The sequence below is a fragment of the Mastigoproctus giganteus genome, chromosome 3 (genome assembly GCF_048544385.1).
Source record: "Mastigoproctus giganteus isolate SK-2022 chromosome 3, ASM4854438v1, whole genome shotgun sequence".
In the NCBI taxonomy this organism is placed as follows: Eukaryota; Metazoa; Arthropoda; class Arachnida; order Uropygi; family Thelyphonidae; genus Mastigoproctus; species Mastigoproctus giganteus.
The window spans coordinates 228,450,680-228,476,350 of record NC_143577.1 but is presented as its reverse complement, the minus strand read 5'-3'; the positions used below and the strand labels follow the sequence as shown (position 1 = coordinate 228,476,350).

Below are 25,671 nucleotides of genomic sequence, written 5' to 3'. Positions count from 1 at the left end.
TTTAGGTGTTCCTGAGGACCTTGCTGAACTTTGGAGGGGGGGGGCGGATTCCTTGGCCAAAAAAGATTGAGCACCACTGGTTTAAGGTATTTAAGCCAAAAGAGAAAGGATTTATGCACTTGTTACACTAAAGATAAAATTTGTTTTTATGAAAATTCTAAATCTGGCAAACACTATAGGTATTTTTGTTTTCAAAAGGAATAAGGAAACATGGTTCCTATTCATTTTTGATACATGCAATATATTGATTTTTACTAATTTTTAATACATGCAATATATTGATTTTTACTTATTTTGATGCATGCAAGGTAGAAAGACCCTTTTATTTTCTGCTTAACTTTCCCAAAAAACTGGGATCTAAAAGGATAAAAAAGGCAGTCTTAAAGAGTTTTTGTTTTTAAATGGAATTTACACTTCAAATGTATCCTATGTCTAGAGATGATTCAAATGTACTACAAAATGGAATTTAGATTAGAGATAGAAATGATGTACTTTAATTAATTTAAAACAGGTGGCTACTATTTTCCTTTTGTTAAAAGGAAAATGGTGGCACCTGTTTATTTTAGATTCTTTTTCTTCTAGTCACATAGCTCCCTGAGCAGCTGTTGTGGCCACCAACAAATTCCTCCAACTGCATTGATCATGTGCTATATGAGCAGCATCGCAAATGCCATGCCCAGAAGTTCACTGATCCCATCCTTCCACCTAGTTGCAAGTCTTCCTCTGCACCTCTTCCCCTCGGTTTTCCCTTCCATTATATTCTTCAACAGAAAGTTTTCCCTTCTTATTATATGACCAAAAAACTTGAGTTTTCTTTTTTTGATGCTATGAAGAAGAATTTTAGGCCTGCCAGTTTTATTCAATACCCACTCATTTGTTCTTTGATCCAAGTAAGGAATACGCAGTGTTCTCCTGTAACACCACATTTCAAATGCCTCAATTTTCTTCCTGTCAACTCTTTTCAGATTCCATTCTTCACATCCATAAATTGCAACTGGAAAAATTAATGAATCAATGATTCTCAGTTTCGTCTTTAGGGGCAGATCATGATCCTTCCATAATTTTGTCAGATCAGCAACCTGTTTTTTTTAGCAATTGCCTGTCATCTCTTTACATCATTTGAGCAGTCACTATTTTTATTTATTCTTGATCCTAAGTAATCAAATTCATCAACTTCTTCAATATCTTGCCCATTACTTTACTGGAATCGAGATTATCACCAACATCATAATTTTAGTTTTACACATATTCAGAAACTTCATAAAACACATTCTTTGGCTACTTTTGCATTAAAATCACCCATGAGTATCAAAACATCCTTTTTTGGGACCAGATCAAGATCTGACTGGAGATTCTCATAATAAACATCCATATCTTCGTCTGTGGATGTTGGTGCATATGCAACTAAAACTGTGAGATTTACTGGCTGACTCTGAAGTCTAACTGTCATCATAATACTATTAATAGGATTGTATCCAAGAAGAGACCTTGAACATTCCTTATTCAAAATGACAGCAACACCATGTTCTTTTACTTGGTCACTTCCAGAAAAAACAACCAAAAATCCATTTCCAGTTTTGAAATGACCTTGTCCTGTCCACATGACTTCAGTTGCTCCTAAAATATCAATTGTATACTTTCCATTTCATACATTCCATGTGGTCACATTTACCCTCTTCTTTCTTAAATTTAATTTTTCAGGGCACACAGTGGCATCCGGGATCTGGTTAACAGCAGTTTTTGGAGTTGTTTTTGTTGTGTATTTTAGATACTAATTGATTTTTGTGATTATCTATGTGTAGCTTGGTAGCGTACAAAATTTTGTCAGAGAAAACACTGACAAGGTTTATTTTTCAAACCGTTTTTTTTTTTTTTTTTTTTTAATTTGGTGAAACAAATTAAGAAAAAACAAGCAAAAAGGTAACTGTGGTTATCTTGATTCATGTAAGTATAAATGGGACCCCAAAAGATTGGCTCTACAAGGACAAGTCAATTAATTGACTACCTTTGTTTAATTTTTAAGTTAAAAAGGATGCAGTACAATTTTTTCCTTGAAGTTAAGGTTAGTTTTTACTACAAATGATAGATAAATTTACAGAACTTTTGATTTGTTAATTGCATGAATGAGATGTAAATTTATGAAGTATATATTCTGGATATTAAAAGTTGTCACAATGCATAAATATTTGCTATTAAATAATACATTAGCATAAATTTTGTTTGTACTGATTAATTGTATTCTCTTCATAAATTAACTCATTAAAAAGAAAACTGAATTTTGTTTTGGCTGTATATGTATTAATGTGTATTAATCTCTCTCTCTCTCTCTCTCTCCCTCTCTCCCCTCAACTTTTTCTTTAGTGATGGTGCAAATCGTTATCTTACAGTTTATAAAAAAGAAGGCTCTACCATTGTTCAGGCTGATGCAGTGTTTGAACTGGGTAGAGTATCTCGACAGCATGCACTTAACCTTTTGCAGCGTTATCCAGTAAGTGCCAGGGAGAGGCAAGAATTATTACCTCCAACTGAAAGAGATCGAATGTTAGGCCAAGATGGTAGGTAAAAAGTAAATGAATTTATTGTTTTTGAATTTGAACCGTTGAGTTAAATGTAGTGTTTGAAAAAGTAATTCTCTGTTTAGTTTTACTTATAAAAACAGAAAGATGATGCAAATGAGAAACGGCTTTTGAGAATATGGTATTTTATAGCTAATGAGAAAGTTAATGAGATATAGTATTTTATGGTTAATGAGAATATGGTATTTTATTTTATGCCATTTCATGTAACATTTCACACCTCACATATTGCCTCCATTTTCAACACATTTATGCCTTCTAATGCCAACAGTGTTTCTTGCTATCAAAAGTAAGTTTCATGCAACTGTCGGGAAATTGCATTAATTTGTAGAACCAGTTCACCCAAAGTTTTGGAGCTTGTTCTTATAAATCCCTTCTCTTCTCCATTTTCTTAAAAATAAATTACATGATGCCAATTTGGGGCTTGCTGACTATTCTGTCAGATCCTATCTTGCATAAAAATTACATTCTGTGTATTATTCCATCTTTTTTTTTTTATGGCAAATTAACTAAGGCTCTATGGCATCAGTATAATTTGTCTGTAAATTGCATATCTTCTATGATCAGTTTGCTTGTCTTACTGAATGAAAAAATCTTACCCAAGGCTGACTAACTTGACCACAGTATGGTTTTAGGATTCAGCAGTTAAAAAAAGTAACAAATAAATAAACCACAAAACACTTTTGCCAGATTGGGAGCTAAAAAGTGAGCGTAAAAAGGAAGAATATATTAGAGAAAAAAACAAGTGCTTTATCTATTTGTTTTCTCCAGAAATGCACTTTACTAGTACAATACTTCTTTCTTTCTACCAAAGAATTACAGGAAGAAAATACTGCAGAAGAGGAAAGTATATTGAAAAAAAAAAAGCGTTAGAAGAAAGTAGAGAATATCGAAAGGTTTCCAAGTTATGGACTTGGAATATGATTAATTATATGATATGAAGTTTTTGACATGCCATGAGTGCAATCATTTCCCCCAAAACAGATATAAAAAATATTATGTAAATTAACTACTTGCACACTGGAAACTCAAAAGTAATCATCTATTCTATTTTTGAAAGATAAACCAGCTACTGCATCCTGATTTTAAAAATCGTTATAAATTTTGCATTGATTTTGCAGTAAAGGTTATAATTAAATTGTAAATTTCACTATATACCTATCAAGACATTTGTTTCATACTTAAAAATAATCTGTCAAAACATGCTGTATTCAATGGTAGAGTATCTTTTAAAAAAGAATTACGAAGGCATGCAATAGCAGTTATTTCACTTTCAAATTTAGGCTGCTCTGGAAAAAATCAAGTTTTAATCCTTGATGGGCATCTTTCACTGAAACTTCTTGTTCAACCACAGTAAGTTCCTCATCTTCATCACTACAAATTTCAGAAGATTCTATTACATCTGCAATGAGTTCCTCTTTATTCGTGCATATCCTGAAACATTCAATGTTCATGTAATTCTTTGAAGCTTAAGTTTTCCTTCAAGTTTATGTGGTGATGCACGTGCTCAAATATTTCTTCGCTAATATTGGACTGTTCTTCACAATTAAGAGAGTAAGAGTGTGCAAAAATTCACACATTGCATCATTCAAGGCGGTAAATCCAGAATGTTCGAAGTAGTTGGCAATCACTTTTTCATCATGCATCAAGCATTTTTCAACTTTATCCCATGCTGAAACACATTGCCTGCAGGATATCGATTTTGCATTGAATTTTGTTTAATACATAGCATTCTTCAGCAGTTTTTCTTTAAACACTGGATTACACCTTGATCAAGTGGCTGAAGAACTGACGTCATATTTGGTGGTAGGTACTCGACAGTGATTGCACATAGGTCATTTACTTGACAATGAGGGGTGCAGTTATCCACAAACAGCAAAATTTTTCTATTCTTCTCACTCATCCTGTGATCTAAGTCTCTAATCCATTCTTTGTAGATTTGTGATATCATCCATGCCTTTTGGTTTGCTTGATTCATAATTGGTAATGTCTTCAAACCTTTAAAGCATTGAGCCTTTTAGGCCTTCCCAGTGATTAAAACAAGCTTCTCTGTGCCAGACATGTTTTCTGCTAGGAGAACAGTAATCCATTGTTTGGCTTTTTTCCCACCACTGATTTTCTTCCCTTTAAATGTGTTTTATTCGGTAGAAATTTAAAAAAAAAAAAAAAAAAAAAAAAAAAAAGTCTAATTTCATCAGCATTGAAGATGTCATTGCTGACATAAGTCAGCAAAACATTTTTTAAATGATTTTCTTTACGTTCCTGTGTAGCATCAATGTCCACGGCTGCACTTTTGCTACACACTTTTTTGAAAGGAGGATCAAAGGCTGACACAAGTAATTATAGACCTGTGAGCTTAACTTCTGTTCCAGGAAAATTAATGGAGGCACTGGTTAAAGAAGCACTGCAGGATCATTTAGACAAGACTTCAGTTATAGCTCAGACACAGCATGGTTTTGTTAAGGGGAAGTCTTGCCTGACCAACTTGATTGGATACTATGATGCAGTCACAAAAGAACTGGATGCAGGGAATAACTTTGATATTATATACTTGGATCTTAGAAAGGCTTTTGATACTGTTGCACATGGAAGACTGCTACACAAATTGGAGCAGTGTGACATTGGAGGCAAATTGCTGCTATGGATAAAGGGGTGGTTGAGGGGGAGAAGACAGAGAGCGGTAATCAATGGACACTGCTCATCGTGGACTAATGTTATTAGTGGAGTCCCTCAGGGCTCAGTGTTGGGTCCATTATTGTTTTCTGTATTTATAAATGATATTGATGATGGTATATCAAGCTTAATGTCCAAGTTTGCAGATGATACAAAGGTTGGCAGGGTTGTCAAGGACACTACTGACACTATGCTGCTGCAACAGGATCTGGAAAGGTTGAGCAGATGGGCTGAGAGGTGGCAAATGAAGTTTAACATTGACAAATGTAAAGTACTACACATGGGAAACAGCAACCCCAGAGCAACGTATCAACTCTGTGGTACTACACTGACAGTGGTAGAGAATGAAAGGGACTTGGGGGTGATTGTGCAGGCAGATATGAAGTTCTCTGAGCAGTGCAGACGGGCTGCAAGAGTAGCTCATGGAGTATTGTCAATGATATACAGGAATTTTTCCAGCAGGGATAAGGAGGTGATTATTCCATTGTATAAGGCAATGGTCAGGCCACACCTAGAGTACTGTATACAGGTTTGGAGGCCTCATTTCAAGAAGGATGTAGAGCTGCTGGAACGAGTACAGAGAAGGGCAACAAGATTAGTGAATGGAACAAAGGGGTGCTCTTACGAAGAAAGGCTTAAGTTTTGCAAATTACAGTGTCTGGAGACTAGGCACCAGCGAGGTGATCTGATAGAGGTGTATAAAGCCTTGAATGGTTTAAGCATGCTCAATGCTGATGGGATTCTTCCTCTAGCTCAGAAAAATCACCTGAGAGGGCATAAATTCAAATTGAGGAAAGACAGATGTAGGATAGACGTGCGGAAATTTGCCTTTAGCCAGCGGGTGGTTGGTTGGTGGAACAGACTGCCATCCCTTGTGGTGGAGGTTGATAGCCTAAATAAGTTTAAGGCTCAGCTGGACAGGTACTTTGAACGAACAGAGGGGTGAAGTGGAAGTGAGTTTTTTTTTTTTTGGCTGATGCTGCATAAGCTTGCTTTCTTGCATCAAATGCCTCTACTAATGCTAATGCTAATGAAAGTGAGTTTGAAATTTCTGGAACCATCCATCTGAACTTTTAAATCCTTCAGTATCTATTCAATGAGCAAACAATTCAGTCTTAGCTTTTAAAAGATTACCATCTACAGGAACATTTTTTGTACTCGTCATCATCATTAGCCAAATCAAAAGTACCTTTTCAAGATCTGGATACTTTGCCTGTTGTGCTTGAATCCTACCTGGTGCAGCAGATTTCTTTAAACTTTCAATCTTTTTCTGATCTTTCAGATTAGTCAACAGAAATGTCTTAGAAATACCGAACTGTTTAGCAATGTTAATCTTAGAATGCATACCATATCTACAGCTTGCAACATCCTAATTTTATCCACGATTGGTAAAGCTATCCGCTTTCTTGGAGCCATACCAATAAACATACACTCGAACTAATGAAATGAACTTCTAGCCGATGTTCATTTGATCACCGCACTGTGAGAAAAGAGCACGGGAAATCTTAACAAATGATTTCTCATGGTCAGGCTGCAAGCTCATCAATTACTTCAATATATTTGAAGCATTCTGTCATTTTTAAATGCGAATATTGTAATTAAAAAGTAAAAATTCAGATTAAGAGGTAGAAATTTATGATCGTTATAGAGAAATCCTTTTATTTTCAATGTTGTTATAACGAATGTAAAATAGTATTAAGTTAATGAGAAATTGGCCGGGACCAATCACAAAGGATGTTATAACGTCTTGGGACATTAAAAAGAGGGTTGCTATAAAGAGCTTTGACTGTACCTTCTCATCAACTAGCAGGGTAGTCTATTAGCAACAATATGCTGAACTGTGAATAATGGATTTTGTATTAAGTGAACATTGAAGTGGCATATGATAGACCTCGACTTCAACAGATGAAACTTTTTCTAAAGTATAAACTTTAGTGTGAAATGACCAAAGGTTAGCTGTTTGTGAAATCACTGAAGAAACTTGTATCTCCATAGATTGTGCCATTCCATTTTAACAAAAATTTTGAACTTGAGACATATCTCTGTAAAGTTCATGCTGCAGCTGTTAGAAGAACAACTTGAAAACCACCAGCAAATTGTTTCTAATTTGAAGAGGTAGCTATTGCGAGCACATTTTTGAAATGTATGATAACTGAGATAAAACATGTGTCTATGAGTGTGATCCTGAAATCAAACAGAAGTCATCCAATGGAAGATTCCTTCTTTTTGTGACTCAGAAAAGCTCAGTGAATGTGCAACAAAATGAAGGACATGTTTTGATTGTGAGGGTGTTGTCCATCATGGATACTCTCAAGAGGGATAGACCAGTGGCGCACAAACTATTTCACTTGTGACCCCCCTTTATTAAATATAAAATTGATGAGACCCCTCAATGTAAACCCCGAGGTAGGATGACCAGATTTTTAGAGAACAAAAATGGCATTTTATAAATTATGTAGTAGAAAATTTTATTCGAGTATTAGTATTAGTATTAGTATTAGTATTAGTAACGGCCGTATGGTGCAAGAAAGCCTATGGCTTATGCTGCACCAGCCAAAAAAAAAAAAAAAAAAATCCGAACAAAACAATGATAAAAACAAAAATTAAATAAATAAATAATAATAATTAATAAATAAATAAAAATAATAAAATGAAATTAAAAATTAAATAAAAAGGAAATTAATCCTATCATCCTATGCGCTTCCCTTACCCGAAAGTACTATCCAGATGACCTTTGAATTTCCCCAAACTGTCGGCCTCTACCACCCATGAAGGCAACTTATTCCAGTAATTTATAACTCGATGGCTAAAATAAAACTTCCTGCAGTCCAATCTAAACATTTCCCCGCGTAACTTGAATTTATGTCCCCTAGTTCTAGCATCATTTATAATCTTGAAAATTTTGTCCTCATTCATTTTACTGATGCCTCTCAGAGCCTTAAACACCTCAATCAAATCTCCTCTAAGGTGTCTAGTTTCCAAACTCTGCAACCCACATATTCGAAGTCTTTCTTCATAAGGACGCCCTTTTGCCGATCTCACCAGGCGAGTTACCCTTCTTTGCACCCTTTCAAGAAGCTCGATGTCTTTCTTTAGGTGCGGTCTCCATACTTGAACACAGTATTCCAAGTGTGGTCTAACATAGGCCTTATATAATGGGATTATCACATCCCTATCTCTACTTGCAAAAGTTCGATAGATCATCGATAGGACACCATGGGCCTTCCTTGCAACCTGTTTACAATGCTCAGAGAATTTCATGTCTGACCGTATCGTAACACCCAAGTCCTTTTCCTCCAGTACTGGGTTTAGTTGAACTCCACCAAGTGAATAAGTTATTTTGGGATTACTGTTTCCCAGGTGTAATACCTTACACTTTGTTGGATTAAAGCACAGCTGCCATTTTTCTGACCATTCTTGAAGTCTATCTAGGTCTCTCTGAAGAAGCTCAGCTTGACAGTGATCATTAACTACTCTACCAATTTTAACATCATCTGCAAATTTAGACATCACGCCCTCTATCCCTTCATCAATGTCGTTTATGAAAATTAAAAACAACAGTGGTCCTAATACTGATCCTTGGGGAACCCCACTTCTTACATCAACCCAATCTGAGGAATAGCCATTTATCACAACCCTCTGCCTCCTGCCCTGAAGCCATCCTTCTATCCATCTAAGGATTTTCCCAGTGATTCCAACCTGTTCCAGCTTATAAAGCAACCGCTCATGTGGGACTGAGTCAAAAGCTTTGCTGAAATCTAAATAAACAATGTCGAAATTATTCCCTAAATCCAACTCGTGAGTGACCCTTTCGAAATAGCGAACCAGATTTGTTAAACATGATTTTCCCTTTACAAAACCATGCTGAGTATCCTTGAGAATTTCAATTCTATCCAAATGATCCTGAATTCCACCCTTGATCAATGCCTCCATGATTTTCCCTACTACTGAAGTCAGACTGACAGGTCGATAATTTCGAACTTCACTTTTAGAGCCACCCTTATGTATGGGAGATACATTTGCACTTTTCCAATCCAAGGGAATCTCCCCAGAGTCTAGTGATGCTCGCATAACGAGCCTCAGTGGTTCAATGCACTCGCTTGCCGCCTCTCTCAAGATTATAGGGTATATTCCATCAACTCCAGGAGCCTTACTAGTCTGTAGGCTCGAAAGTTTTTTCATTAAATAATCTTGGGAAATTTCAATATCATTAATTACATATTTTTTAACTTCGCTCCCACAATTTCCCATTGCCACAAAAGGCTTTTCATTTGTAAATATCGATGCAAAATAACTGTTGAGTTCATCTGCAACGGCAGCTGGTGTATTTATTACTATCCCCTTTCCCTTACGTAAAGGTCCGATCTGGTTTGTCCTGCTCTTCTTGGCATTTATATATGTGAAGAATTCTTTATCCCCCCTCTTTGCTCTGTTTGCTAGTGATTTCTCATAAACTGCCTTTGCCTGTCGAACCTTTTCTGTGGCTCTATTACACACCACCTTGTAGCTGTTATAGGCTTCAGTACTTTTTATTGCTCTGTAACGTTTCCATGCCACCTTTTTCTGCTCAAGTAATGTGGCAACTTCACTATTCATCCAACTTGGAACCCTTCTCGTGGAGTATTTTTTTAATGGTATATACGCATTCAAGGCATCTGTGATTAATGTTTTAAAAGCATACCACAGTTCAATTGTATTCATTCTCTGCGCGATATCTACCCAGTTAATAGAGGCCATGTAGTACCTTAAGGCATCGTAATTTCCTTTTCTGAAATTAAAACCCATTCCTTTGCCTTTTACTTCTGCTACCTCTCTCGTCATCATCCACCGTAGAACTCCGTGATCACTTCCTGCTACTGGTTCCTCTACTGTCAGCCCTGTTATGTCATCTGATTCATGTGTGATGATGAGGTCTAGGATATTCTTTTCTCTAGTACTTTCCCTGACATGTTGATACAAATAACAGTCATCTAGTTGATTTAAAAATTTTGTTCCCCCTGTCGAGTTTCCTTCCCATTTACTCCAATCAATTAGAGGCAAATTGAAATCACCCATAATAAGGCATTGACGCTTACTTGCCCATTCCATTTGCATGTAGAGGCTTTTGTCATAGTCTTCACAATCACCTGGTCTGTAGATTACGCCTACTCGCATTGTACCTTTGTTTCCAACTATCTCACACCATACAGACTCTATACTAGCATGTGAAATGTCTGAATCTGGGAAAGCTATCGTCGCACTCAGGCTGCTTCTGATAAGAAGCATTACCCCACCACCCCTTCTATCTACTCTATCCTTCCTAAATACATTATACAAGCCGTACTGAAACTCATCATCCCCAATTTCCGGGTGGCACCACGTCTCTGTAAGCCCTATTATGTCCGCGTTACTTGTTTTAACCAGCAGTTCGAATTCGCTCATTTTATTGACGACACTTCTAACGTTACTGTATAAACAATTAAGATTTACTGTTCTTGTATATTTAACAACCCTAACACAACCCTTGAAGTTTTTTAGGCTCTCTTCCCTGATATTAGCTACCTGCTCACGTGAAACGTCTTTGCCCCCAGAACATCTAGATAATACGTCCAGTTGGGGTAACAGATAAGAACTCTTAAGGTATGTGCAAGAGTTACATTGACCAATATTATCAGATAAACGCGTGTCAGTATTACCCACATCCCCCCTAACTAGCAGTTTCCCTGAGCCTTTAAGGTATCCTCAATAATACTGGCAAAAACTTTTGCACCACCTTTGTTTAAGTGTATCCCGTCTCTACAAAACAAATTCCTTCTACCTACAAGTGTGGGCCATGCTGATAGAAATTTACCCCCTAAAGCCTTGCAGATTCCTTCAAGTCTTGAGTTAATCCACAAGGCTCTTAACATATAATCCCTCCTATCGTGTCTGGGCAGAATTGCAGACACATAGACATTATGGCCTAGCTCGCGACATTTCCTCAGCATGGTCCTGTATTTTTCCAACAAATCGTCAGATCGTGTACGTTTAATATCGTTTGTCCCCACATGAATAATAATATTTTCTTTACCCCCTTTAAAATCCGACAGTCTGTTGGTGACATCATCAATAGTTGCTCCCGGCAGACATACCCTGGTTCTGCTCCACCTATCTTTATTACAAAAAATATTCCCCGTTTCCCTGACAATGGAGTCTCCTAATAAAACAATGTCCTTTCTAACCAGGGTAGTTTGCACTTGGTTTTTCTGTTTTGAGGCTCGAATCGGGTGTGCATCACTTAAAGTACTTATCGGGTGTGCATCACTTAAAGTACATCACTTAGAGTACTGATAAAGGAATAAAAAAATAGTTTCCTTTTTAAGTTACACATTAAGATTATTGTTTAAATATTTTAAATGAATACAGCAAAAACAACAAATCAAATTCTTATTCTTAAATTAAGATTACAAAACAATAAAAATGAACAATTATAAATCGAAAAACAATTAATGAGAAGAACAAGCCCAGATAACCTATAACATTTGGTCCATGTTTGACGTAATGTTTCAAATTACTAATTTCATATCATCTTCTGGGTGAAGTCTGGAATTCTTTTTTGTTTTTATAGCTGTCAATTTTGAGAAACCAACCTCACATAAATATATAGACCCGAAAGGTTGCAATGTTTATATCGCCATTTTCGATAATTCTGGATACTCATCTCGAAGAGAAAGCCAAAATTTTTTCCAAGTAGTCTTGAAAAGAGCATGTAATGCTTTCGTGACATGAAGAAATTTCAAAAGAAAAGGGATCACGAATCCAATACAACCTTTTTTCTGGAGATACATTAAATCATTTGGAAAAATTCTTAATTAGCATTGTTAGGTGGGTGGCAGTGATATCCCTAAATTGTAAAATGTCAATATTATAACAAAATCAGAAAAGCATGGGAACATTTCAGTATTATAATTCTCAAATTGAATTTTCTAAAGATTAAGTTTCCCTTTGAAAGTTTCTATTTTATCACTGAGTATTAATATATTTGTTCCCTGTCCTTGAAGACTTAAATTTAAATCATTAAGTTTTTCAAATATATCAGCAAGGGAACTAAGTTTTCCAAGCCATTTTTGATTTGTGAACAATTGAGAAAGGTTCTGATTTTTATCTGATTAAAACAATAAAGCTTCATGTTTGAGGTAGAAAAGATGTCGCAAGGATTTACGACTGGACAACCACTTTCTTATATAAAAGAAGCATTTCATTACAAAGCATTGTGAAAAGTCTGCTATTTAAGCTTCTACTTTTTAATAAAGTTGATCACACTTATCGCATCTTTCAAAACTTCATGAAAATCAGTTTGCATTTCCTTTGCTACTAATGCTTCCCTATGTACTGTATAATGCAATGATTCAAAACTATATTTGGAGAAATTTGCTTTACTTTGCCTTTTAAACCTTTATTTTATCCTGTTAATGCAGCCACACCATCTGTACAAATCGCAAAGCAGTTGTTCCACGTTAGATTATTTGTTTGAAAAAAAATATTTATAACATCAAAAATCTTCTCACCCATCGTTCTTCCTCCCAAAGCTTTGCAAAATAGAAAATTCTCCAAAATATCTCCCTCGTAGAAGTATCTCACCTATACAATAAGTTGAGCAAGGTTTTAAATCTGTGAATTCATTTAACTGTATTGCAGAAATTGGACTTTCTCTCAATCGATTTAATTAACTGAATTTTAAGTTGTTGGCGATAACTGTAATACCCTACGAGACTGTGTCTCTGGATAGAGGAATAGTATTTAAATCGTTGCTGTACTTTTCTCCATTCATAATTGAAATCATTTTTATAGTAGCAGGGGGAAACAAGAGATTCAGCAATAGTTTGTAATTTCAAATTTTTTCCTATTAAATATGAAACTTCCAATGATGCTCTTAAAGCTTTACAAGGAACTGCTGTATGTTCCTTCACGAAAGAATTCAGACCTTGTATGGTCTGAATTCTTTCTTGTATGGTCTGAAGTCTGAATTTGTCAGCGTCTTTTGAAAAGGATTCAGTATTTTTCATTATCTCTGGATGTTGCATACATAAGTATCTTTTTCTATTTAACAGGTTTCTTGCTTTCAATAGCCAATTTTTCGTAACATATTATGCACAAAAAAAGATGTTGCTCATCATCAACAACATTGTAAGCAAAGCCGTACTTCATAAATTCTTCTTGATATTTTCTATTCTTTTTTTCATTCCTTTTCATTTGGAATATGATGGCTCTCTACCAGAAATTGGTCGTTGCACTACACTTGAAATACCATTAGTGTCCAAATTTTCACATGATACATTTCTTACCCTTTCAGTTTCATCTTAAAAACAATTATAATATAAAAAGTAGCAGAAGAATGAAAACACATCCAAGTTGACGTGAAAGCACCGAATTACGAGGCAACAGACTTGCTATTTACTGCCACCGCATATTTGCACCTCTGGCCTTTAGGCAATTTCAGAAATTTTTGCTTTAGGAAGCACGAATTAAGGGCTAAAGGGATTATGGTTCAGCAGTTGAGTAGTACTGAGAAGTCACTGCTTTCTGTGTGTCCATAGCTAGTGAGCAAATTAAGGCATATTACCCAAAAGGACAATAAGTAAGAAAGCCACCTGCATCACCCTAAAAAATAGCGTGGCAAAAGGGTTCATTCATATCTCAGACTTCATTTGAGTAGTAAGGTCTCTACACCTACAGTATTGAAAAAGTAATTTTAACAACAGGTTTTTTAGCTTTTATGTACACAATAATTAATTTTATTTAAAAAAAAAAATTTGCCGTGACCCCTTTAATTTATTTGGCAATCCCTCTGGGGGACCCACCCCATAGTTTGCGCACCACTGGGATAGACTATTAATGAAGAGTTCTGCAATGAAGTTCTGAGTTACCTTCATGATGCACTTTGAAGAAAAAGGCCAGAAAAGTGGAATTCGAACAATGCAACAGTGAAGATCGATGCAATGGCACATGTTAATGTGCTCTTGCATCCATGCTATTTTCCGGCATCAGGTGGTTTTAATATTTGTCCAAATATAGTATTTCAAAATTCAGCAATCTCCAATTTGTCAGACTCCACATGACTTTTTATTTTATTTTTTGGCCTAAAGAAAAAAGCCTGAAAGGATTTGATATCAATTTGATGTCATACAAATAATAAAGAGTAATATAACAGCTAAACTTCTGGCAATTTTTAAATTGGCTTTCCAGAATCATTTCCAAAGTTGGGAAAATCATTGGGCTAGGTTCTCATTTCATAAGGACACTATTTTAAAGTGGTTAATTTGCCCACTCCATTAATGTTTTTTTATGATAATATCATAGCAGTACAGATACTTTTTGAACAGACCTCATAAGCTTATTACTAGAAAATGTTTTATTTTTAATTATAATTTGATTACATGGTGATTTCAGCACGTGATGTAAATCGCACAACAGGGAGACTTAATAATGGTATTCCACAAGTTCCACCACGTCGAGGAGAATCTGACTTATCTATTTTTAGACAGAGTTTACCAATATGGACTATGAAAGATGATATAATTCATGCTATTTTCCGGCATCAGGTGGTTTTAATATCTGGAGATACCGGTTGTGGTAAAACAACTCAGGTAACATGTTTTTGTGGTATTTATTTCTTGTTTTTAATAAAAATATTTGTATTTTTATAAGTGTATATAAAGTGAATGGAAAAAATTAGTTAGATATTATAACACAGATATGATTTTATGTTTGTTATAATCTTTAACTTATGCTACAAGTAACTTTTTTCTCTTCTGTAATTCGCATAATTTTTACTGTATGTTCTTAAACACTGGACTTCCACATAAATAGGATTGGGATTAATCAAAAAACCAAGTTGATCTATAATTTATATTTTTAGCTTGAAGAAACAATAAATAAAAATTGCACATAATGCAAAATCATAAATAGACATTTATTAAGAATAAAAAATAATATTTTAATTAGAGATATTGTAGATGCAGGCAATTAAACTCTGTATTTGAGAGACAATCAAAAATGTGAGACAAATTAAATTAATAATAGAAACCATTGTTTTTATTGAGCTTCTAATGGCTATTCCTTTTTTTGAAATATCTCTCTGTAGTCTAATGCACTTGTCTTATCTCTACACTAATTTTCTAAATAATTCAGAGTCCATTATTTGAAAAGATTAGCATTAATAGAGGCATATGATGCAAGAAAGCAAGCTTATGCAGCATCAGCCAAAAAAAAAAAACACACACTACCATTTCACCCCTCCATTCGTTTGAAATACCTGTCCAGCTGAGCCTTAAATTTATTTAGGCTATCAACCTAACCTGCTAGTTGGTGGAGTTTGTCTTTAGCCCGCTGGCTAAAGGCAAATTTCTGCACATCTATCCTACATCTGTCTTTCCTCAATTTGAATTTATGCCCTCTCAGGTGATTATTCTGAGCAACAGGAAGAATCCCATCGGCATTGAGCATGCTAAAACCATTCAATGCTTTATACACCTCTATCAGATTACATCGCTGGTGCCTAGTCTCCAGACACTGTAATTTGCAAAACTTAAGCCTTTCTTCGTAAGAGCAACCCATTGTTCCATTCACTAATCTTGTTGCCCTTCTCTGTACTTGTTCCAGCAGCTCTACATCCTTCTGGAAATGAGGCCTCCAGACCTGTATATAGTACTCAAGGTGTGCCCTGACCATTGCCTTATACAAGGGAATAATTGCCTCCTTATCCCTGCTAGAAAAATTCCTGTATGTCATTAACAAGACACCATGAGCTACTCTAGCAGACCGCCTGCAATGCTCAGTAAACTTTCCCAAGTCCTTTTCATTCTCTACCACTGTCAGTGTGTACCACAGAGTTTATATGTTGCTCTGGGGTTACTGTTTCCCATATGTAGTACTTTACATTTGTCAAAGTTAAACTTCATTTGCCACCTCTCAGCCCATCTGCTCAACCTTTCCAGATCCTGTTGCAGCAGCATAGCGTCAGTAGTGTCCTTAACAACCCTGCCAACCTTTGTATCATCTGCAAACTTGGACATTAAGCTTGATATACCATCATCAATATCATTTATAAATACAGAAAACAACATTGGACCCAATACTGAACCCTGAGGGACTCCACTAATAACATTAGTCCACAATGAGCAGTGTCCATTGATTACCACTATCTGTCTTCTTCCCCTCAACCATCCATTTATCCATAGCAGGAATTTGGTTCCAATACCACACTGCTCCAATTTGTGCAGCAGTCTTCCATGTGCAACAGTATCAAAAGCCTTTCTAAGATCCAAGTATATAATATCAAAGTTATTCCCTGCATCCAGTTCTTTTGTGACTGCATCATAGTATCCAATCAAATTGGTCAGGCAAGACTTTCCCTTAACAAAACCATGCTGCATCCGAGCTATAACTGAAGTCTTGTCTAGATGATCCTGCAGTACTTCTTTAACCAGTGCCTCCATTAATTTTCCTGGAACAGAAGTTAAACTCACAGGTCTATAATTACTTGTGTCAGCCTTTGATCCTCCTTTGTGAATTGGGGTCACATTTGCCCATCTCCAGTCTATGGGTACTCCCCTGAGTCCAAAGAAGCTCTCATAATTATGGCTAAGGGTTTGCTTACTTCCTTTGCTGCCTCCTTTAATATAACTGGATAGATCCCATCCACCCCAGGTGCCTTTTTTATGTTTATCCTTAACAATTTCTCCTCCGCTTTCCTCTCAGTTATTACAAAATCATCTAGCCACTACCAGAGTTTACTTCACCTCTGGCATTCTCCTTCCTGAATAACTCCTCATGTGTGAATGTAGACGCAAAATACTCGTTTAGTTTGTTAGCCACCTGAGCAGGATCATCAACTGTTTAACCATCAATATCCAGTGGACCGATCTGATTCATCCCTTTCCTTCTAGAGTTTACATAAACTCTAGAAGGTAAAGAACTCTTTTCTGTTTTTCTTTGCATCCTTTGCCAAGGATTTCTCATAATCTGCCTTTGCTTGCCTAATCTCCTTTGTGACTTAGTTACAGACAAGCTTATATCTATCATATTCTTCCATGTCACCCATTAATTTATATGTGTCCCATGCATTTTTCTTCTCTGCCATATGTCTCATTTCATCTGACATCCATTTAGGCCTAAACCATGAACAATATTTCTTAGTTGGTATGAAAAGCTTAGTAGCTTCCAAGATTAATTCTTTGAATACGTCCCATTTTGAATTTGCTGTTGGTAACATCATCAGTTGGTCCCACTACCATCGTAGTCGCCTTTACGAAAGCAAAAACCCTTCCCTTTACCCCTGATGGTAGTTACATCTTTGAGTAAATCCCACTTCAGCACATTGTGATCACTGCCACCTAGTGGTTCATTTATCTGCAGATTAGTGATGCATGAAGAATAACTACTGATAATCAGATCAAGAGTATTACTCTCTCTAGTTGCCTCCCTAACATACTGATGTAGAAAACAATCATCCAATAAATCCACAAAAGCCTTGCTAGTGTGTAAGTGACCAGATGATTTAAGATAAGCTGAGTGATGTTTATGAGTTGAGTGTCAGATGAAAATAACAATCTTTTAGCTCGCCCTTAAGCTTAGAAATAGAAAAAATTCACAAAAGGGCAATATCTGGACTCTAAAGAAGGTGAGGTGCTGTTTTGATGTTTAACTCAGTCTGTTCTTAAGAATTGAGGCTGTATGCACTCTTGAATTGTTATGTTGTAGTATTATGTTGTTGTGAATCACTTACCATCCAAACATTTTCAAATCAGATCTTTTTTTTTTTTTTTTTTGCTTTATTTTCTTTAGAACTTGACATTGTCCAGACACAATGTGAAAACCCCAAACACAAGAGGTATTACAACCTATAGTACTTAGTACCTTGCTTCGGTTAGAGGTTGAGAAGACAAAAGAAGATATTTTTTGACATTAGACTTGAACTTCTGTAGACTAATTTTCAGGAAATATTTATGAAGGAAGGTTGTTCCAGAAAACAGCAGTTGAATGAATAAACGAGGAAGATGAAAAGTTGGTTGTGTAAGCTTGAAGTTGGACAGTAAATGGATGTTGGATGATGACGACATGTGCTCGGACCGTTTTGAAAGAGAGAGCTGGAATTATAGAAGCCAATTCAGAAGACCAGTGCTCGTTGAAGTATCTGTAGAAAAGTCATGCAGCAGAAACAGTACATCTATGAGACAGCGAGTGGAGAGACTCTGTTAGAGATGAGTCATTAATTAACCCAACTGCCCTCTTCTGAATGGAATCTAGAAGCCTAAGAAAGGTTTTGGGGGCACCGACCCAAATGTGGAAACAATATTCCATGGTAGGGCGGATTTACAATTTGTACAGAGTGAACAGCTGTTTGGAAGAAAAGTAATGCCTAGAGTGAAAGAGAAAACCAAGTTTTTTAGAAGCAGAGGAAGCAATATTTGTAATGTGCTTGCAACAAAGGCAGATAAGATATTGTTGGGATATCTGAGACATAGTAGTAGTAATAGTGGCATGTGATGCAAGAAAGCAAGCGTATGAGCTTATGCAGCATCAGCCAAAAAAAAAAAATTTACACAACCATTCCCTCTAAACATTTGTCCAGTTCCTCCTTAAATTTATTTAATCTATCAACTTCCACAATGACAGATGGAAGTTTGTTCCAGCAATTAACCACCCACTGGCTAAAGGCAAATTTCTGCACACCAATTCTACAACTGTCTTTCCTCAATTGGAATATATTCCCCCTCATGTTCTTAATCTGAGAAAGAGGAAGAATCCCATCAGCATTCAGCTTGCTCAACCCATTCAAGGCCTTATACACCTAGTCTTTTGCCTTTAGCCTTTTTTGCCATTTGCCTTTAGCCAGCGGGTGGGTGGTTGGTTGGTGGAACAGACTTCCATCCCTTGTAGTGGAGGTTGATAGCCTAAATAAGTTTAAGGCTCAGCTGGACAGGTATTTTGAACGAACAGAGTGGTGAAGTGGAAGTGGGTTTTTTTTGGCTGATGCTGCATAAGCTTGCTTTCTTGCATCAAATGCCTCTACTAATGCTAATGCTAATTCAAATTGAGGAAGGACGGATGTCGGATAGATGTGCGGAAATTTGCCTTTGGCCAGCGGGTGGTTGGTTGGTGGAACCGACTTCCATCACTTGTTGTTGAAGTTGATAGCCTAAACAAATTTAAAGCTCAACTGGACAGGTATTTCGAGCGAACGGAGGGGTAAAATGGGAGGGGTGTTTTTTTTTTTTTTTTTTTGGCTGATGCTGAATAAGCTTGCTTTCTTGCATCATATGCCTCTACTAATGCTAATGATGCTAATAGTCTCCAGCCGCTGCAATTTGCAGAACTTAAGCCTCTCTTGGTAAGAGGATCCCTTCATTCCTCTCGCCAATCTTGTTGCTCTTCTCTGTACACGCTAAAGTAAATCTACATCCTTCCTAAAATGAGGCCTCCAGACCTGTACGCAGTACTCAAGGCGTGGCCTGACCTTATGCAGAGGGACAATCACCTCCTTTTCCCTTCTAGAAAAATTCCTGTATATCATGGAGCTGTACAAATTGGAGAGGTATGGCATTAAGGGTAAGTTGCTACAATGGATTAAGGTATGGTTGAGTGGGAGATGACAGAGAGTGATAATCAATGGACACTGCTCTTCGTGGACTAATGTTATTAACGGAGTTCCCCAGGGTTCGGTGCTGGGCCCATTGTTGTTTGGTGTATTTATTAATGATATTGATGAAGGTATATCAGGCATAATGTCCAAGTTTGCAGGTGAAACAAAGGTAGGCAGGGTTGTTAATGATAGTAAAGACAGTATGCTACTGCAACTGGATCTAGAAAAGTTAGGTACATGGACTAAGAAGTGGCAAGTGAAGTTTAACATTGACAAATGCAAAGTACTACATGTGGGTAGCAATAACCCAAGAGAAACATACCAACTGTGTGGTATTACACTCAGGAATGTGGCAAGTGAAAAAGACCTGGGCGTAATTGTGCAGTCAAATATGAAGTTTGCTGAGCAGTGCAGACAGGCTGCCAGGGCAGTTCATGGAGTCTTGTCAATGATATATATAGGAATTTTGCTAGCAGGGACAGAGAGGTGATTATCCCATTGTACAAGGCAATGGTCAGGCCACACCTAGAGTACTGTGTACAGGTCTGGAGGCCTCGTTTTAGGGAGGATGTAGAGTTGCTAGAATGAGTACAAAGAAGGGCAAAAAGATTGGTGAGGGGAACAAAGGGGTGCTCTTACCAAGAAAGGCTTAAGTTCTGTAAATTGCAGTTCCTGGAGAGTAGGCACCTGCGAGGTGATCTGATTGAGGTGTATAAGGCCTTGAATGGGTCGAGCAAGCTGAATGCTGATGAGATTCTTCATCTTGCTCAGATTAAGAACCTGAGGGGGCATATATTCAAATTGAGGAAAGACAGTTGTAGAGTTGATGTGCGGAAATTTGCCTTTAGCCAGCGGGTGGTTGATTGGTGGAACAGATTTCCATCTTTTGTTGCGGAAGTTGATAGCCTAAATAAAGTTAAGGCTGAGCTGGACAGGCATTTGAAACGAATGGAGGGATGAAATTGGAAGATTTTTTTTTTTTTTTTTGGTTAATTCTGCATAAGCTTGCTTTCTTGCATTGTATGCCTCTACTAATGCTAATGCTGAAAGCATCATGATTAGTCAAACTAATAGAACAAACTTAACTGTGAAAAGATATAAACCTTCCAAAAACTCCCTCATTCATTTCACAAATATACATGGTCTGAGTTGCAATCTCAGTGATGTTCATCCGTTTCCATCTGCAGGCTGCCAAGCCCATTTACTTTTTGTGACAGAATCCTAATTATCAGTTGTCCCAGCTAATGTTTATCTCAGTTGCCCTAATTATTTGCTGTATAGATTCCTTTCACTTTAAAAATGGTACTTCTGCATATGTCCACTCTGATATCCCCTTTTGGAGACTTAGGACTTTGGAATCTCCTCTTCTTGAACTTCTCTGGTTTAAAGTCTCTCTACTCCATTCTATCAAATTCATCTACTGTCTCTATTGTTCTCCCAACTCCTGTAATCACTTGGAACTCTAACTTCCTTTCTCTGAAAATAGAATTTCTCCAGTTCAACTTTTCTAAGTGAGGTAATTTTCCTTGGCAATTTTAATGTTCACAACTCCATTGGCTTTCATTTTCTTATCACACAATCTCAGCTGAACAAGATTTTGAACCTTTTGCAATTACTATTGAACTCGCACAGATAATTCACTTACTTAAAAGAATACCAGACAACCCTAACCATACAATCAACACTCTTGACCTTTCAAACAACCCTTCAAGGTAAACAGTAGAGATGAGTGGTCCTCGAGGCACCTCAGGTCGCAATGTAGTTATGGTGTCTTCTCCAATGGAGCCTTTCATGATGGTTCTGTTCTGGCCACTCTCGGCATTGTGTTGTTTTGGTATTACAAGAGTGCAAAATGAGATGATCTGTGAGATTTATATTTTTATTTTCCTTGGATTGCTGTTTTAAATCTTCTGATATCAATGTTTGCTCAGATCGTGTCGGTGAAATTCTTTATTCTCCCCTTGACCTTAAAATCTTGTTCCTTATCTAAACTTTGGTTTTCCTATAAGTGTGCTAAGGCTGTTCAAGATAGGAATGTTGTTTGTTGCAAATGGCTTGCATCCAGATCTCTAGGTTCATTTAATGCCTACATTAAAGTATCTGTTAAAAGGATGTCAGAGGAAATTTAACATTCTCAATGCCAAGAAAGCTCCAGTCCTGATGGTATTTCTTCACTTGTTCACAAAACCTGTGCTCCTGAGCTTACTCCTGTTCTGAGTTACCTTTTTACAGTTTCTTATTCTACTGTCATTTTTCCTTTTGCTCAGAAATTTGCTCATATCCAGCCAGTTCCTAAAAAGGGTGACAAATCCCCCCCATCCAGTTATTGTCCCATTGTACCTACCTCTGTTCTTTCCAAAGTAATGGAGAAATCCATTATCTCTCAACTCCTAAACTATCTCAAAGCCTTCCATCTGATCAGCGATCACCAGTGTGGATTCCATCAGTGTCGATCCACTGGTGGTATTTTGGTTTATGTTACCTATTTATGGACAGATTCAATGGAAAAGTTTGGTGAAGCTCAACCCATTTCTCTTGATATTTCTAAGGCTTTTTATTGTGTTTGGCATAAAGGTCCAAACAAATTTCCATTTACGAATCTTCGACTGTCTTTTGCAATTGAGTACCCAGTTTTCTCTCTGACCACTCGCTGCAGGTGATGGTAGGTGGCTCTCTTTTTTCTAACTTCTCCATTAATGATGATATTCCCCAAGGTTCAGTTCTCTCTCCCACCCTTTTTTTCTTTTATATTAATGACCTTCTTCCACTGATTGGAAATTCTATCCATAGTTTTGCCTGATGGTAGCACATTATATTCCACTTCTAGTTCAAGAAACGTTGCCCTTATAAACAGCTTCAACTTCTCTAATATCCACACTACCAATTCCTTAAATGCTGATCTCTAGGTAATTCTCCAGTGCAACAAAGATAACTTAGTTAATTTCAGTTCTTCTAAAATTCAAGTCTTGTCTTATATCTCTCAAAAAAGGAGTCTACAACTACAATGTCACTTAGATTTCTAGACATAATTGTATATCTCTGTTAGGGATTAGGACCCAAAACCTCTCTGTAGCTTCTAGATGCCATTCAAAAGAGAATTGTCAGGTTAATTAGTGACCCGTATTTTATGAAGTCTCTCGACACTCTGTCTCATAGACATTCTGTTTCTGCTCCATGCCTTTTATATAGATACTTTCATGTGCACCCTTCTGATTTGGCTTCAGTAATTCTCTCTCTCTCTCTCTCTCTCTCTCTCTCTCTCTCTCACACACACTCACTCACTCACTCACAAAACAGTCATCCATTTACTGTCCACCTTCAAACTCATAGAACCAACTTTTCATCTTCAGCTTTCTCGTTCTTCACATGTATTTCTTTAACAAGTCTATTGTTAAAAGTATCTCCTACTTCCTCAACCCACATACGGTACTAAATACTATATTATAAAGGTTTTGATACTTTTTTGCATTTAGGATTTTCATTAAAAAAAAAAAAATGTATTTTGATTATAACTGGATTATGTGGTGGCCATAGGATTTTTTCAGCAGGTGATATAACCGCATAACAGGGAGACTTAATAATGATATTCCACAAATTACTGTACATCAAGATTATCTATTTTTCTGGAATATGAAAGATGGTATAATTCATTCTATTGTTTTCTGCCATGAAGTGGTTTTAATGTCTGGAGCTCTAAGTGTTATGCGAGCAATCAAAAATTCAGTTAATCCAGGTTATATTTTCAACCTGAATGAACAATCATTATTTATTGAAATAACGATGATAAAAAATAAAATGCATACAGCTCAGAATGATAATTGGACATGTATTAAACATTAATTATGCACTAATTACGAGATATGGTAATAAAGTTCCTGTACTGGTGCAATAAAAAGAATACAAAGTGAAGGAATTCAAAATGGTTTTATTTTTATTCAAGGTAATTAACCACTTGATTGAATGCACTTATTCACCATAAAAGTTTCTGAAAAGAGTCAGCAAAGTATCCAAAATGATGAAGTTCAGTTCAGCAGTTAAGTTTTTCTTAATGCTCTCAACATTCTGAAATCTTTCCTTTGAGAGCAGTTTTCACATTGGGAAAGAAGAAGTAGTCCACTCGATCTAGATCAGGAGAGTAGGGTAGATGGCTGGTGTGTACAATATCACATTTAGTGATAAATGTCTTTGCAACACGTACGGAATGAATGGAGGCACTGTGGTCCAATAAAAACCAGCTGTCTTTCTCTTGAAATTGTGGTCTCACCCAGGAAATGCACTCAATAGTCTTTGAAGTATCCGTATAAAATGCAGCATTGATTTTCTCCCCTCCAAATACAAATTCCTTGTGAATTACAACCTGTTTGTCGAAAAACATGCTGAGCATCATCTTGATCCTGGACTTTTGTGAATGAAGCTTTTTGAGCCTGCAATGGTGAAGTACACTGCATTCTTTGAAGCTTCATCTTTGGGTTGTACTGAAACTCCCAACACTCACCTCCAGTGACAATACAGTCAAGGAAATTAGGATTGTCTTGAAAAGTCTGGATGAAGTCTTCACATGATGACACTCTTCATTGCTTCTGCTCATCCATGAGGCTGCATGGGACAATTTTTGTGCAGACCTTCCTTTCCCTAATCCCTAATGCAGATTTTGATGAATCTCCTTATTCATTCTCATGTCCATCATTCCAAGAGTCAACGACAATCTGCCACAATTTCCCAAATTTTGCAACTCTGTCCTCATTTTGAGAATTTGATGGACACATTTCTTGGGTCATTGTGAACATCTTCACATCTCTCTTTTAACTGCTTATATCATTCAGAAACACTGGTACAAGTTAATATTTTGTCACCAGTTTTTAACATTTCGTATGTTAAATTTCTGTTACAGATTTACCCAGTTTAAAGCAAAATTTGATATTCATTCATTGCTTCATTGTAAAATCATGACACAGAACATTTAACACTACTGTTGGTTGTTACTTGCAACCCGTCAGCCTACTAGACAACCTTTGTACCACAATCTGTCGAAGGGAGCTTGAACTACAACTTCTGTTCATTTTTAAACTTATCGAACATGACTTTATTGCCACACCTCGTGCACAGTATGATCAAAAAGTTCCAGAATTGAAATTTTTATTTAAATAAATATGTACAGATAATTGCACATGGAATTTTTCAAAGAATGCCCTTTGCTGAGTACACATCTTTTCCATTTGTTATATTATTGCGAGGCACCTCTGTAGCCAGGTGGGCAGGAGCAGCAGTGTGTAGCACATGCTTCTTGATTAGACCGGGGTTCGAGCCCGTGACCACCAAATATGGAGGATGCGGAAAGGTTAGGGAATGACCACTGCATATTCCCTGAGCAATATGACCTTAGTTGCTAATGCTCCTAAAAACCAAATAACAAACAGTAACAATATTATTGCGAAAAAAAGTTTCTCCAAAGCGCCCCCCCCCTTTTTTTTTTTTTGAAGTTCTATAATTTTGTTTTTCATAGCTGTCATAACTTCTACTTCACTGCAAAATCATTGTGCCTTTAATGAGTTTCTTAGTTTGGGAAAAAGTAAAAATCACATGGTGCAGGGTCAAGCGAATAAGGAGGATGCTGTTAGTAACAGAGTGTTTAGAAATTATTGTCGCATGATGATCAGGAGCATTATGTTATAATTTCCAGTTTTTTCTTGCCTACAGTTTAGGTTTCTTAGTTACTGCAGTTTAAATTTCTTCATTCTGATTACATGTTTCAAGCACTTATTGATTTCTTTTGAGAATGTAATGTTATTAACAATATATTCTCCTGGTACTAGATCATAT

At 36.6% G+C, this 25,671-nt stretch overlaps 1 protein-coding gene across 2 annotated transcripts in view; it reads left to right on the top strand.

Moving 5' to 3' along the window:
* LOC150088812 (3'-5' RNA helicase YTHDC2-like) overlaps positions 1-25,671 on the top strand; it is a 281,725-nt gene that overhangs the window by 36,552 nt on the left and 219,502 nt on the right. For both annotated transcript variants that reach the window (XM_090369668.1, XM_090369667.1), the window contains exons 4-5: positions 2,362-2,555; positions 14,658-14,854. In XM_090369668.1, the coding sequence (XP_090225794.1) occupies positions 2,362-2,555; positions 14,658-14,854 (391 nt within the window). The remainder of the gene's footprint in view (positions 1-2,361; positions 2,556-14,657; positions 14,855-25,671) is intronic.